The sequence below is a fragment of the Pseudovirgaria hyperparasitica genome (genome assembly GCF_010093815.1).
Source record: "Pseudovirgaria hyperparasitica strain CBS 121739 unplaced genomic scaffold EJ05scaffold_12, whole genome shotgun sequence".
In the NCBI taxonomy this organism is placed as follows: Eukaryota; Fungi; Ascomycota; class Dothideomycetes; order Acrospermales; family Acrospermaceae; genus Pseudovirgaria; species Pseudovirgaria hyperparasitica.
The window spans coordinates 343,809-359,084 of record NW_022985560.1 but is presented as its reverse complement, the minus strand read 5'-3'; the positions used below and the strand labels follow the sequence as shown (position 1 = coordinate 359,084).

General features: G+C 42.0%; 3 protein-coding genes across 3 annotated transcripts; 2 read left to right on the top strand and 1 right to left on the bottom strand.

Annotated features, from left to right (window-relative positions):
- The first annotated feature begins 7,745 nt into the window (after positions 1–7,745).
- On the top strand, positions 7,746–7,984 carry EJ05DRAFT_477963 (uncharacterized protein). The gene has a single exon (XM_033744350.1). The coding sequence runs from the start codon at positions 7,755–7,757 to the stop codon at positions 7,917–7,919; it is 165 nt and encodes a 54-aa protein (XP_033598352.1). The 5' UTR covers positions 7,746–7,754; the 3' UTR covers positions 7,920–7,984.
- Positions 7,832–8,388, top strand: EJ05DRAFT_477961 (uncharacterized protein). Its single transcript, XM_033744349.1, has one exon. It carries the CDS (start codon positions 8,025–8,027, stop codon positions 8,184–8,186), a length of 162 nt encoding a protein of 53 aa, XP_033598351.1. The 5' UTR covers positions 7,832–8,024; the 3' UTR covers positions 8,187–8,388.
- A 140-nt stretch (positions 8,389–8,528) lies between these two features.
- Positions 8,529–11,180, bottom strand: EJ05DRAFT_502372 (endo-1,3-beta-glucanase Engl1; the record flags this gene model as incomplete). The annotated part of the gene is made up of 4 exons (XM_033747245.1): positions 8,529–8,864; positions 8,960–10,863; positions 10,913–10,943; positions 10,995–11,180. The coding sequence occupies 4 exons, from the start codon at positions 11,178–11,180 to the stop codon at positions 8,529–8,531; spliced, it is 2,457 nt and encodes an 818-aa protein (XP_033598350.1).
- Positions 11,181–15,276: the final 4,096 nt, after the last annotated feature.

Sequence of the window (15,276 nt, the reverse complement as noted above, 5' to 3'; positions counted from 1 at the left end):
CGTGAGTGCTAAAGTAGGGCTATTAACGGCTATCGTAGTATTAAGGCCATCTACTACTCCGCACGGATAGACTATAGAAGCTATAGAAATAAATAAGTCTACTATTAACCGAATTATCGCTATCTAGGACCCGCAAGAGCGATAGGACTATATTCTAGATACGTTTAATAATCTCCTTCATATTACTAGCCTTATAGAATAGCTCTTAAGTAGTATAGTCGACCTCTTCTAGGAAGTAGGAGCCGTAATAGGGTATAGTAAGGTAAAGATTAACTCCTCTATTCCGAAAGAAGTCCACGAGATAATTCGTCGTAGAAGAGATACTAACTCCCGCATCCTAAAAGCTAAAAATATAATCCTATAAAACTAGCGAAAAGACCTCCCTAATAATAATGGCTAGTTACTCTAATCCGCCCTCGGATAGCTCTAGTAAATATAGAACTTTATAGAAAAGCTAGTAGCGCTCTTATAAGTGCGAATATAGGCGAGAGCGAGGAACTAGTTAAACGTATCCCTATGGTCCCGAATCGGCTAGGGATAGAAGAAAAGGGGAATTAAGGTATATCTTTAGAGCTCTAATATCGATACCGCCCTAGCTAGCGATAGTAACGAGAATAGTCTATCTCTCTAGTAACTCTCGAACTACCCTAGCCGATAAAATAAACTAACGTTCTATAATAAGACGGGACTTATTATCCCCGCTAGTTAATAGTTATAGATAAGTAGAATGGTTTATAGGTCTATCGAATACTACCTATAAATTAAAGAGATAAGTGCATCGCCTCCGCCTTAGACCTTACTATCGCTAAAACTAGTATAGATAACGTCTATGGTGAAGTCCCCTCCACGAAGTACGCCTTCTAGTTTAGTAGTATATCGTCTCTTCGAAGCTAGTCGTCCGTTTAAAGTAAGTATTCCTTCTACTACTACTAGTAAACGTCCCTTACCGGGCCATATAAGAACGTCTTTAGTACCCGTTACGGCCACGCCGATAAAACCTACTCGCGGGCGTGCCTTATCTACCGGCCCTTAGTAATTACTAGGGGCGCCTATACGGTAATCCCCGGTTATTCTTAGTTCGTACCCTAAGACGATGGCATTAGTCGAGGAAGAGGATAAGTCTAAGAAGTATTAATACGCGCCTTTAGTGACGAAGACTTTTAAGGCAGCTATATTATTAAAGAAGAATTTCACGAGTATTAAGGGAATGGCCCTACTAGTACGCTAGAAAGCGTAGATAGGTAACATGGCTATTCCGTACAAAGTCTGCTATAAGCATTGCCAAGACGTGGCTAGAAAGAATGATATACTCGTTAGCGTGTCCTACTTAAACCTAGTAGCGAGACTTAAAATGGTATATGAGTTTAGAGATAACGTGGGGGCCCTTAAAGTTTATAAGGACCGCTATACCTAGTTCGCGAAGTACGCGCGGCCACCTTATCCGATAGAGGCATTAGGTATCTATTATTACTAGACCCTAGAGACCCCGAAGTAAGTTATTAATATTAAAACTATCCTTACTAGTATCGCATTTATGATTTAGAAGAAGGATAGTAGAATAGGTAGGTAACTCTTCGACGAGTAGGAATGTACCGGAAGTGTTAATATTAAAGAGCTCTTCGAGCCACTTAAAAAGACGACCTCTATACTTAATAAGAGTATCCTAGAACTCGCGAGGGATGAATTTAATATATATAAGTACTACTAGCGTATATTTAATAAGAAATCGAACTACGGCTGGCTACGAACTATATACCACTCCTATATCTAATAGTTTATTAGGTAATACCTACTTTACTAGCTCACCTATATCGCTCTTTAGCCCGATCTTAACTACTATCTAATCTCGTACCCGTACTATGCGAAGTCCTAGGATAGGGGCGATAAGACGGGTTTTAAGTATCTTAATAACGCCATTAATCGAATCCTCGATCCTAGCGATAGACACGGGTTTAATATAATCTAGGGGAGTATTAGTCTCGACGACGAACGAAGTAACGACTATACTATAATCGTTCCCCGCTCCTATAAGTTCTTAAATAAATAGTAGTTGAAGGCTAAGCTCCGCGAGGGGGTCAATCGAAATAGTATAATCACGGCTATTAACGATAAGATCTATAATACGGACGATAGGAAACGATTTAGTCCCTTCGTCCCGGTCCCCTACTAGTCCCTTAAAGTACGTATCTCTAGCCTACTAATAATATACGGCGCCTAGGGTCCCGTAAAGGGTGGAAGACGTACGATGCTTCTATGGTATATCGCGATTAGCCCTAATTATATGATAATAGAAGTATCTAAAATGGGTATATAGGAATAACTCGCAGTAGCTTATAGGAATTTAACTCCGGGACCTACGTCTCCGTCGGGATTTTCTAATAAATATAGCGCGATTCCTTTTGCCTTCCTAGCTGTAGTTTAACTCCTGAGTTTTAACGCCGTTAGTAACGTATTAGTTGGCCGTAAAAGATAGGATAGCTAGGAGGTAAAAGAAGAGGTAGCTACGTGGCTTAACGTAAGTCCTTAATAACTTAAAGCTAAGGTAGATGCCTGGTTTAAGGAGGGCTCGAGGGTATTCGTAGAGACCTTTAAGAAAATGGTAAGGTAGGAAAGGCTAGTCTATGGGGATAGGTCGTTCTAGAAGGAATTTAATAAGGCGCGCGCCGCTAAGCGGCTAATTAATTTTAAGAAATTCGAGCCTAACGCGGGCCTAGATAACGTCGAAGAGAACTTCTACAGATAGAAGAGGCCTAACGAACTATCCGACGAGGAGGAATCTAACCTCTCTAAGATAAGCGATATAATTCTTTAGGAGCTGGCTCGCGACCTCGAGTACTAAGATTAGGCGCCTGAAAACCTGCCTAATTATTAGTTAAGGGCTACCCTTAACTAATAATCCGGGCTAAGGTTTACCCGCGCCGAGGGGTTTACTAGGGGCGCATTTTATTTATATTAAGGTCTTTCTTTTAGGTGTTCTTCACACGGTTTCTCACACGGTTACTATACTACTAAGGGTAGTAGTTCTATAGGCCGGGGAGGTATATGTGGAAGGCCGTTCCTATAGCCCTATATATATATATCCCTAGCTCGATTACATGGCTCATTATATATTTAAGGAGGGCGTTTTCCTCGGTCATTCTACTCCACACGCTTCCCCTATTACTAATATTCGATAATTCGACCTTTCCTTACGTTCATGGGCCTCTATAGGTATTGATTATTAGGCTTAGCTATTAATGAATTGATTAAGAGTATTATATAGACCCGTCCTATTATAAAAGAGAACTAATAAGAAGTCGTGCGTTCAAAGAGAACTCATAATACCTAGGAGAGATACTTGTGAGTTCGTCGCGACTACTATACTAAGAACATAGCCATTTACAAAAAGGGACATACGTGGCGATAGCTCATCATACTAGTTTTAAAGGTTATATATTCTTATCTATATACGGAGTAGACTATTAAGAGTACTTATCTAGAGGCTAACCTCTATACTATAAGTAAGGCCTATCTAGTATATGGCTCCTCTAGAATAAGGTTATAATTAAGTTTACTATATACGAATATCGAAGTAGCCGTAACGATCTAATCTATATAGATAGGGTATTACTATACTATTTCTATGAATAGAGTACTATACTAAGTAGCGCTAACTAAACTCGAGTTCTTTATATATAGTAGAAGCGAAGATATTACTAGCCCGAGACGCCTCGTAGCATCTAGTTAAATACTATTTATCTATGCGCTACTATTGAATAGTACTATACTAGTCGCCCTTTTAGGACTAACTTCCACGGGGTATCTTAGATACTCGGCTACTAGCCTTACTATCCCTTCCTTAAGCTAATTAATATCTTATTATATAATAGCCGTCCCCGTGGTATAGAGGGGTATTAATATATTAAGTTTATTTATCTCGGGAGCTATAGTATAGTCATTTCTTCCTTTCTTCTCGGCTCTCTCTTCTTAAGTCTTATAGACCTCTCTAGCTATAAAGTCGAGGGCACCCTTCTTAAATACCATATAATATAAGTCGCTATTAAGGCTTAATAGTTCGCTAATAGTAATGTTTATAGTTATCCCTAGAACGCGTACTAGCTATACTTTACTAGCTTCTATACTTAGCCGCTATCCTTTACGTAGATAGTTATTAAGCTTAACGCCTTAGATACGTGCCTTTTAACTAGGATTTAGGCTATCCCCTTTATCTATCTTATCCTCTAGCGCCGTTAGCTCTTATTTAGACGTTCTCTAGTTACTACTCTTCTCGCCGTCCTTCTATTCCTCGATAATCCTTATATACTACTCTTTACGTATTCCGCGGAGACGGGCGATCTTTCTTTCCTTAGTATAATTAGGTGTACTCTTTATAATCCCCCTTCTAGATATTATAAGTATAGCGGGCTCTTCTAGGGCTATCTCCTTATAGATATATCTATTACTAGCCACGTTAAAGCGTTCGTAGAATTCTATATATCTATCTTTCTTACTCTTAGGTAACGTAACTTCTTCTTCCGAATCGCTATCCGCCGAGGCCTAGTAGGGACCCTTTATAGGTTTTATACTAATACTATATACTAGCACTCTCTATAAAGCGTTAATATTTACTACGGACGTAGAAACCTTTACTCCTCCTCTATACTAGCTTAGGCCGTTTTAAACCGTTACTATATAGTTCTAGATAGCTTATAGAGTAGCTTATAGCCCTACCGAGGAGGGTAGTAATAGGATTTCTTCTCTATTTACTCTAAAACGCCCTTAGAATACTCGTACCCCGTTAATATTTAGTAATCCGTCTCTAATATATTCTACTATCTCCGGATATCTATATATTAGGTAATCCCCTCCGTACGTAATGTATACGATTAGTCTTCGAGGCCTATCCTAGGCTATAACGCCCCCTTAGGAGTCTTAGGTAGAGATATATTCTCTATTCTATATATAATTCTATAGATAAACTTACGTTAGTTCTATAGGCATGCCTCGTACTTAGGGATGTGCTAAAAGATTTAGCCTTCGCGCCTACTAGTTAATAATAGCTAAAAGTAGCTTAGGTTCGTACTTCTTAAGGGATAGGAATAAGAGATTAGAGGTAAAGTAGGACTTTATCTTAATTAACGTGAGGTCTAGTTTACTAAATCTCTCTACTATCTCGTTAAACTTATCTAATTCTAGCGTGACGTGTACTATAACTAGAGAGGGGTAGTTAAATTTATTAGTTCTTCTTTCTTCATATGACTACTCTTCTAAGCTAGTCTTCTTACTCCCTATCTTTAATTTATAGTATATGGCTATGGCTAGCTCTTATGCGGCTAAGTGCTTATTAATACGAGCTAGTTCCTTAAGTACTCTGGCCTTTCATGATACGAAGTCATAGACAATTACCTAGTCGTAACTATGTGCTTCTATCGTGAGTTGATATTTCTCTATAGCCCGAGCCTTAAGACTATTAGGCAGCCCTTCTAGGAAGAGCTCTATTCACGAATACGAGCTTAGGCTTCCTTTAGCCATAAGTTTCTCCGTAATAACATGATACCGGGAGTAGTATATAGGGAGAGAGTAGGATAGGTCTACTTTAACCATTTCCACGTATTTTTGGATAAAGTAGATAGTGCCTTCCTCGAGGGTAGAGTTAAATAGAGAGAATTCCTTTAATAATTCTTCACGTAGCGTGGCCCACTACTATTTCTAAAACCTACTTATTCCTTTAATAGTAGGATAGAGATAGTCCTTATAGTATAATAGTAGGGAGGTTATCTTCTTATTAGGCGGAACTTTATAGTTTATATATATGTTCTCGTACTTCCGAAGGAAGGCCGTAATGTTTATTTCTTTAAAGCGCTCGGGGGCTAGGGTAGGTAGAGATACTATCCTTCCTTATTGCGCAAATACTACGAAGAAGTTAAGTATCTCTCTACGAGTTACTAGGTCGTTATTTTAAGCTTCTATTGTACTATTACTAGTAGTAGGTATACTAGTGGAGACGCTAGGGGTAAGGTTATTAGTTAAGGGATTACCTTAACTAAAGGTTAGCCCAATGGGTCTACCTATAACACCTATTATCCCCTCTCTATATTAACTAATCCCTTTATAAGGTAAACTATTACTATCGTCTTTATCGATATAAGGTTCACGGTATTCTACTTATATTATTATCTTTATATAAGGCGTTTCTAAAGTAGTATACTCGTATAGCCGTGTTTATAAATAACAGCTATAGTAGTACTAAACAGGTTATATTTATCATTTTTAAACTCTTCTTTACTACTTTATCTAGCCCTATTTTATATTCTATTCCCCTAAGACATTTTCGAGTCGCGCTATTACCCGTATTAGTATACGCATGCTTTTTATAGCTACTTTTAAGAGGCTAGCCCCTAGCGACTCCGGACTCCCTATTTTCCGGACTCGTGGCTTTAATCTAGTAAGTCTAGACTACCTTATTAGGTACGCTATATACTTCCCCTAAGCTAGTTTCGGAGTCCTAATCTCCCCCTATAAGTTCGTAGTCCGGGTACGACCTCTAAAATTATAGTAAGCTATTACCACGTGTATCCCTTTTATAAATAGCTATATTTCTAGTATAGTAGTTACGACGAACTCATAAGTATCTCTCCTAGGTATTATAAGTTCTCTTTGAACGCATAACTTCTTATTAGTTCTCTTTTATAATAGGACGGGTCTATATAATACTCTTAATCAATTCTTTAATAGCTAAGCCTAATAATTAATACCTATAGAGGCCTATAAACGTAAGAAAAGGTCGAATAGTCGAATATTAGTAATGGGGGAAGCGCCGAGCAGAATGACCAAGGAAAACGCCCTCCTTAAATATACAATGAAGCCATATAATCGAGCCAGGGATACATACATATAGGGCTGCAGGAGCGGCCTTCCACAATAGTTTATTATAATACCTTACGTGGCTCCGCCACGACTCGTTATCCGGCTTTATATTATTAGAAGTTACTTAGTATATCTACTATTTCTTCGTCTAAAAGCTCCATAATTTAGTCTAATATTTCTACTTCTTAGTTAGAAACGGCTAGAATTAATACTAATTATAGAGGATCCCTATTATTTAATATAGTATTACTTATCCCTATAGTAGATCGTATCGACCTTCTCGGTTCTAGTTAGACTATCTTAACTATAGTACTATATAGAGAGTAATTCGAATATAAGAATAGGGTTATTAGATAGTAGTATAGTTAGATAGAATAATAGGGTATATTCTATTATAGAACGAATTACTACCGAACCCTTTTAGTAGAAATCTAAGAATATATATATAAAGGGACGCCGATCTATCTAGTACGTAACTATTTACCGCCCTTCACGTTACCTCCTAACCCTATTAGCTAAGGTATATGTAGATCGGGTTCTATCTAAGGCTAAGTTCTAATAGGGGGTGTATAAACTTAACCTCTACTATATCTAATAAGTTTCTATAAGGTATTTCCTTATTAGGAATAGCTTAATATTAGTAATCGATATTACTAATATTATCTACTTATATATATAAATACTCTATACTCTTATAGAAGTTTCTAAAACCCTCTAGAAACTTCTAGAGGTCTTTAGAAAACACGAACTTCTATAGAGTTCTATTAGGTTCTACTATAGAATCTATAAGTTCTATAGAGTTCTACTCTACTCTATTCTATTCTAAGGAAACTACTAGAGCTATAGAATATATATGTATGTCTAGAGGTCTAGAAGATTCCTATTATTAATTGAGAGAAGGATCTAGAATGTATAAGGAGGAATATATAAGAAATGGTCTCTCTATATATTTAGTTCTCTCTCTATCTAGTCTTTACTTTAAGAATTATACTATATTCTTATTATCTTTAAGCTATACTCCGCCGATCCGTTTATTATATAATAGTCTATTACGGCTAGATTCTATTATATAACTCTATTTAGATATATATTCCTTATATAAGGAATGTTATATATCTATTTATACCTGCCCTTTTCATAATAACCTCTCCCTCGGTACTTCTAAGCCGACTTCTTATATGCTGACATCTACAGCCACTACATATGTCCTACAGTTCACATCAAGGAATCTGCGAATGTTCGTAAAGAAAATTGCTGAAAAGACTTGGTGTACTTGGTATGTATGGCGTGGAATAGTGGTGGCTGGTTGGGCTGTTATGAGACTGATTGCCAAGCAATAATAGCACTGGGACTCAGTCCTACAGCGTTGTAGTGAACTAGTGGGAACGACGACAATTACGTCTGTGAACATGTGAATGAATTCTGTGGCGAAAGAAAATGCTAATTATATAGAGCTAGATATATACAATAGAATAGCGTGGGAAATACAAACACATCTCGTCTCCACGCGAACACGTCCAAGTATGAACAAGAGTGAAAAGAAAGAACAAATGAGTGTTCCAGGCGGCTCAGAAAATGCCAGCGCATGGCTCATCATCACCATCAACCTGGAGTCATCGCAGATGCTAAAGAAACGCTCACTGCCGCTATCATGATAATCATTTTCCACTTCCCAACCTCGCCTATGCTACACTACCCCCCAAACCCGCCGCCAGCGCCAAATACCACGTCCGACTGGCCCCGCCATCCAGCCCGCCCACATCAAAATTGCTGGACGAAAAAAAGTCGTAGCTCTTGACCGGGTCGATGAGCGCATAATTTGCGTAGAGGATGCCTTTCCAGCCACCCTCTACTTTGTCGGCACGGCCGTTGGAGAAGTACGTGTCCCATTCTTCTTTGACGAATGACGATGGCCGAGTGTAGGCGCTGACGGGCGAGAGCGGGATCATATGTATGCCTTGGATGTACTCTGGATTGGATCCGAAGTAGGTCGTGTGGTCGATTTTGTTTTCGAAGAGCTGGGGGCGGCGTCAGTAAGAGATATGAGGCGTGAAGACGTGATGTGGTAAGGGTGGGGAAGGCGAGAGAGGGAAATGAGAGGACGGAGACTTACGATGCCAGTGACTTTATTGCCGATGAACTTTTGCGGCTGGATCTTGTTGTCGTTGGCCATGAGAAAGTAGCTGTTGAAGCTGCGCTTCTGCACGGCAAGTTGGAGGTTTCCTCGCGCCTCCATGTTTGGATCGCCGACAATGCGGCCCCACATCTTCATGCCGTACGTCGCAAAACTATCTTCAGATGTGGATTCTTGGTCCTTTCCGTCGCCGGACTCGAAGAGACCTTTCGCCCATGAGTGCCCGTTGTACCAGTCGAATGCGCGGACGTGTGCGTAGACTTGGTCATCAGCGGAAGGATTCGCATAGTCGCGCAGCAGAGAGTTGACCCATGCTTTGTTTGTACCTTGAGTGAGCCATAATGGGTCCAAGTATCCAATAACAGCGGCAGTGTAAATGAAGTAGCCGTAATGGAAGTGGTGGTCGTTGTACAAGCTGTTCCCAAAATCAACGCCATTATCACCGGTGGCATAACTACCACTGCTTACAAGGCCTTTCCATCTTGTGTCGTAGACTAAGGGAAATGGCTGTTTGTTCTGGACAAAGACATCGAAGACCTTTTTGAGCTGAACCAGGCCCGACGCAGCGAGCTGGGTGTTCTTAGCAATGTCGTTCACGGCGATGATGATGGAGGCGAATTTGGCTAGACCTTTGCCCGAGTAGTACATACTGTTTAGCACGCACTGGGGCTCCATGTTTTGGCTGAGTTCGGACGAGCCGGCGTTGTCTATGGCGTCAATGGCGACTTGGCGGATCTGCTTCGAGTTTCCCTCATCCCAGGGAAGAAAGCCATAGGTATTGGGGAGGCCAGCCTCGATCATCGTGATCTTGTCGGCTTTGACGGCGGTAGCGATGCCTTTGGTGGTGGTTTGGAGTTGGACTGGCGTGGTTACGCTCTTTGTACCTTCGTCGAATGCTGCAACATGGTGTGGTAGAGCAAACATAACTAGCGTCCTATCTGTCAGACCTCCCTTCTTCCAGGAAATCGAGTAGGTGCCTGTGGAGCCGTCAACAGAGCCCGTCAGCTCAGCGCCACAGGCATATGCCCCAGCTGAAGCATCATAGATTGCTTCTCCGGCCTCTGCATTATTGTTCTTCGCTATTTGAATCAATCCGTTGTACCCATCAGGACCACTGATACGACTGCTATCCTCAAGCTTGAATGGCGGTTGCCCAGCGCTCCCAGTCGGGGTAGCGTACATCAACCAGTTGCTTTGGTCGTTTAAGACCAGTCTATACTTGTGGATTGGAGTACTACCTTCGAGCGTTTGTACGAATGTCAGCGAGCTGAAGAATACGCCACTCTCCAGTATAGGTTTCGAATTCTTGTAAATCGCTGTGGTGAAGCCTTGACCTTGGACCATTGGAAACGAGATAGCCGGCTCTGCATTTTCCCATGGACGAAGGTCTGCATTTACAGAGAAAGCAGTAAGAGTATCAGTTGTGAGTCTGGTACCATTTCCGAGTTCCTTGGCAGAGAAAATAAAATGGTTGATTCCAATAGGACAAACGAAATTCTTTGCAGGATCACCTTCGCCAAATGCATACTGGTTTGCTTCGATATGCGTGACCCCCATACCCCAGCTTTTGAGTGAGCTACCACCTTTGATCCAACGAAGAGAATAAGGATGAGTCCATACACTTTGCGCTTGCGAGTCCAAGAAAAGATTTGCGTAGAATTTGTTGGTCGAAATCGGCTTTGACATGTCTGCTATGCCAACTCCGTTGACAGGATGATCTTCTCGACTTTGAATCTGCGGTGGAGGAGGATCATTTGAGATTGGAACGAAGATGTTGCTGGATCTGGCCGCAGTTGACTCTGGATAGTTGGCGTCGATACTCGATGAGACTATTTCCAGGCTCGTGTACTGAATTAATGGCAACGTAAATGGCAGTCCATTGCCTTTCAAGTTGTCAGCTGTAATTGAATGTTATTAACCACTTTCTCTTACCAGCTTTCGTCTCAAGTTCTATGTTCAACGTCTATTTTACCAGTCAGCATGCAGACTCCTCCCGATGGAGCACCCGACCCACCCCTATGCGCTCAGGAACAGCCGTTGGTGTGGCTTTTTGGTAGTAGGCTAGCGTGTTATCATATGTAGTTGTAGAGGGCGCCGATATGAAAGTGCCGGCTCGGGGAAGAACATCTGCTACAGGAGCAGGTAAAGCAGCTACCAACCACGCAAAGTAAAGGGGCGCCATGATCTTGAAAGCCGCCATCTTGAGCAAATGGCAGAAAGCGATGCTTTATTACAGAAAACGCTGAACAATGGGGAGGCGTCTTGGGGTAATCTGGGTGTGGCAGGTGGCGTACCAATTTACCAATATCCTGAGGTATGAAGCTTGAATATAAGTTGGATGCTTATAATATTAGATATGAAAAGGATAGGACTGATCTTAAAATACAAAGAAGAGAAATCCTCAGCTGTGGCTGATGGCTGAGAAGTCGGAGAAAAGAGTGCATGGGAGGCGTAGGCTCCTGCAGAAGTGAAAAACACGTATAAACACCCGAACGGTGCCAGCCAAAAAGAGAGAGGCTGACCTTGGAAAGAAAAGACTCGGTTATAGTAAGGACAGTAGAGAACATGATGCAAGATTAAACCGAATGATAGGGGAGCTTGGTGGAACGATCAACAGGGATCACCGTACAAGGGTTTTTAAAGTACACACGAGGCGATACTTCTGCAGCCCGAGTAGTAAGTGCATACAAGTATACGAACAGGAGTAGCCGTGTCACTTACCTATAGAAGGAGACTTACTTGAATCGGCCCTCTCTACGTTGCTTCGGGTCAGCAGCTTTCCAGCCAACAAATCGCCTATGCCCATGAGGCTGGAGTCGGCGAAAGGGCCTTCAGAGAGCATACGTCGCACTTGGCTACATATGCTGTGAGTTGTACAGGGCCTTGGAAGAACCGCGCGTATCGACTCCGAATCGAGAATGAAATGGCAGAAGTAATTATTCAGAGGGTCTTTTGAATACATCATACAAGATGCACCATCGTCAGCCCTGCGTGTGTCCGTTACCTCGAGGGTCTGCACCATCAGCTGCAAGGGTAGGAAGTACACTCGGTGCCAGGTGGTATTATGAACATCAGTCTCATCTCTGCACATGACAATTGTTGGTACAAGATAGGATGGCGGGTGGTGCTTGTTGCTGTTTAGCACAAAGGCTGGCTGAAAAGGGGTGGCCGAAAAGATAGGCAGGGGCTTAGCGTGCCCCGCTTTTCTGAAAGGAAGTCCCGTCCATGACCTTCTTAATACTGCACCAGACTGTTGAGACCCATCCTTTGTCCTCCCTCACAATACATCTACAGCCGTACAACGCCTTTCTCGGTTCCATCGACAATTCTATCGTTTTGCTTGTGCTTTGTCCCATAATCCCAGCACAGTGGGTTGTGTGATCGTGATCGACATATGGTAGAGGGCTTGCCACGACACTTTAGAGCTTTCATTGTTATTGACCTGCATGAAGCGCTTTAGACACAATTGACAGGCGATGCATGATATCCTCATGTGTAGGTCATCAACTTAACAGACTCGGCAGATTCACTACGTGGTCATCCCATGACTGATCGCGTACTCACTGATATCTGACATCTGCTGATGCAAATTTACCCGGAGATTGGTCAAGAAACTTCGACTTCGACTCCAGGAACATCGTCTCGAGCTTGTTACCCTTCGTGTGATACTCTCAAATCAGCATACAAAGCTTCACAGACATGAATGCCAATACCATTAAGCAAGAGCATCTTGCCTCTCGATTTATCGCACTTTGTAGCGAACTTCGGATGTAGGTGTCCTGGCACTCTGTTCACGTTTTGCTTAATGACGCAAAGTTATCTGCTGCCATAAGAGGGTTCCGGTATTATATCCTGCGAGCACACAGCACAAACTGAATCATCGCCACGTTTGGAAGCCTCTACTACCAGAGTTCGCAGTCGTTCTCCTCAAATATACTGACCAATGTACATTGTTCTAAGGATGTGCGTGGAATGGCGCCACACCTGACTTTCGTACAGTCGAGTTCAATTCCTTACTCTTGCTACGGATATCGCTATGGTCTGTTCAATATTCATGTGAAGTCCACTGTTTACCTGACAGTTTTCTCAATACTGATAATCAAGCATTTCCACTGGGTGAAGTTGCCCACAGGAGTGCTACAATTGACCAGAAGAGGAAGAATGGTCCAGTTATGATGAGTTCGGTAGTGCTCCTCGAGCCATTGTTCGTAGGTACGGATATACTTTGGTTCAGGCACCTAAATTTCTAGATCATGCTATTTATTACTCTTTATTTTCTCGCTCTAAAGTTCGTGTTATTCTACTATCTCTTAAGCTTCTAAAATGAAGTCTCCTTAGATTCTTATTAAGCCTAGCTTAGTCTTTATAGATAATATAGTTATAGAAACTAGATATATTAAGTTATTTTACTCGCTATTTTATATTAAGAATTCTACTACCTGTATTTAGTACGACTCCTTTCCACGAATGACTTCCACTTTCTTAAACCACTGGTGTGAATCTTGCTCTGTATATTAGCTGAACCTTTGAGTGGACCTACGATCTTCCTCGCCAACACGCTTAAAATCGTCGAGAGCTTCTACTTCATATTCTTCGCAGACTCTCTAGAGTTTGCCACTACAGTACTCCCTTTGAACGCATCAGCCTACGGCTTCTGCCCATGCACAACGTTTACATCCTATTTGATTGTTGACATCCTTCCTGTTTAACTTGTTAAGACGTCCCTGATCAATTTAGCGAGACAGATCTCACAGTAGTTCATGACACTACGCAACAGCTGAATGAGACAACGTTTTATAGCTTTCGCTCGCTGAAATTTCGATGCGCCGTCGATTAGCTTGAGTCGAGATGATGAGGATAGTCTTTTGCGGCTTGATGACCATTACACAATAGCCACTGGCCCTCGAACTTTATCACTAGTAGGCGGAGATAAAGGCACGAGTAATCAATGACTATGAAGCTTATAAATGAAGGCGTGGATATGCATGGAAGCCACACCGGACAGCGTCAGACTTACTCCAAAGCCAGACCAGATGACGAACTGAAGCAGCAGAGACAAACGCGAGGAGAACTTCACTGCCGCGAGCACGAATTAAACTTGGTCAGCAGCAGGGCGATGACGTTCAAGCTATCTATGACGCTATGGCATGTCTCAGATATCTTAAAGCTCTACTCCCAATACATAGTCGCCCCATACGGCATGGACAGCGATGGGCATATACAATCCGAATCTGTGCAATCTCAATCTGGGCCAAAATTTTAATAGAGAATACAAGCTCAATCCACGCCTCAAAATGATTGCCAAGACGGTACAATCTCAATCCGATTAGTCAGATTGATTGTGTTAGATTGAATAAAGTGAGGTATATACCTAGGTATAGCTACGGGCCTAATATTAGGCCATATTCAGGCATCATTTCTACCTAAGGCCTATGTTTTAGCCTAAGGCACTAATACGGAAGCCTTAGGCACTAATATGGCAGCCTTAGGCATAAAGAATGCCTAAATGTAGCCTAATATGGGGCCCCCGGTGTATACACCACTTTATTCAATCTAACACAATCAATCTCAACTTTTAGGGTGACTAATCATACAATCCTAATCTAGGACCTTGGATTGTATCCGATTGTATATGCTCACGTCACTGTCATAGGTCGCTGGGCGTGCTATATATTCCCAATCATACTCAAGTGCCCGACTAAAGACTTTTGTTTGAGAATCTAGCTCTCCTGGCTCTGACAGGACACGTCTTCGATGGCAAAGATCACCTTGACGTTCCTGATCTACGACATCTCAGCTTCCAAAGTTGAGAAGACTAGAATTAACACTGCGCACATTCAGAACTCGCGGTCCTCGAGTACTTATCGTCGCGTCGCTAGAGCCCAATCAGGCATACAGGATCGGTCATGAACATCGGGTCGGTCACTTGTTCGAGACTTATCGTGCCAATTCGCCGGTCATCTACAGGACAGCACGCCTGCTGAGCCAATCCTATGGACGCGCATAGATCCGCTAGGTCTAACACCAGTATAGGCACTCCTAACCTGGCAATTTTTCTTGCGAAAGATTCCGGGTGAAATGGTTTCAAGGTCGAATAGTCCGAGATACAACGAGCGAGGAAAACAAAACATATGCAGGGAGAACAGTGGTCGAGATGATTTCGCACACGCTCGTGCCTAAAAACCGCCGTTCTCGTCGACACCAGAGCTCATCTCCAGCTGTACGCACTCCACCCAATGATACAAAGAAAACATTTCCACACCTTTGAGCTGTGTGGAAACTCAGAATCAATTATC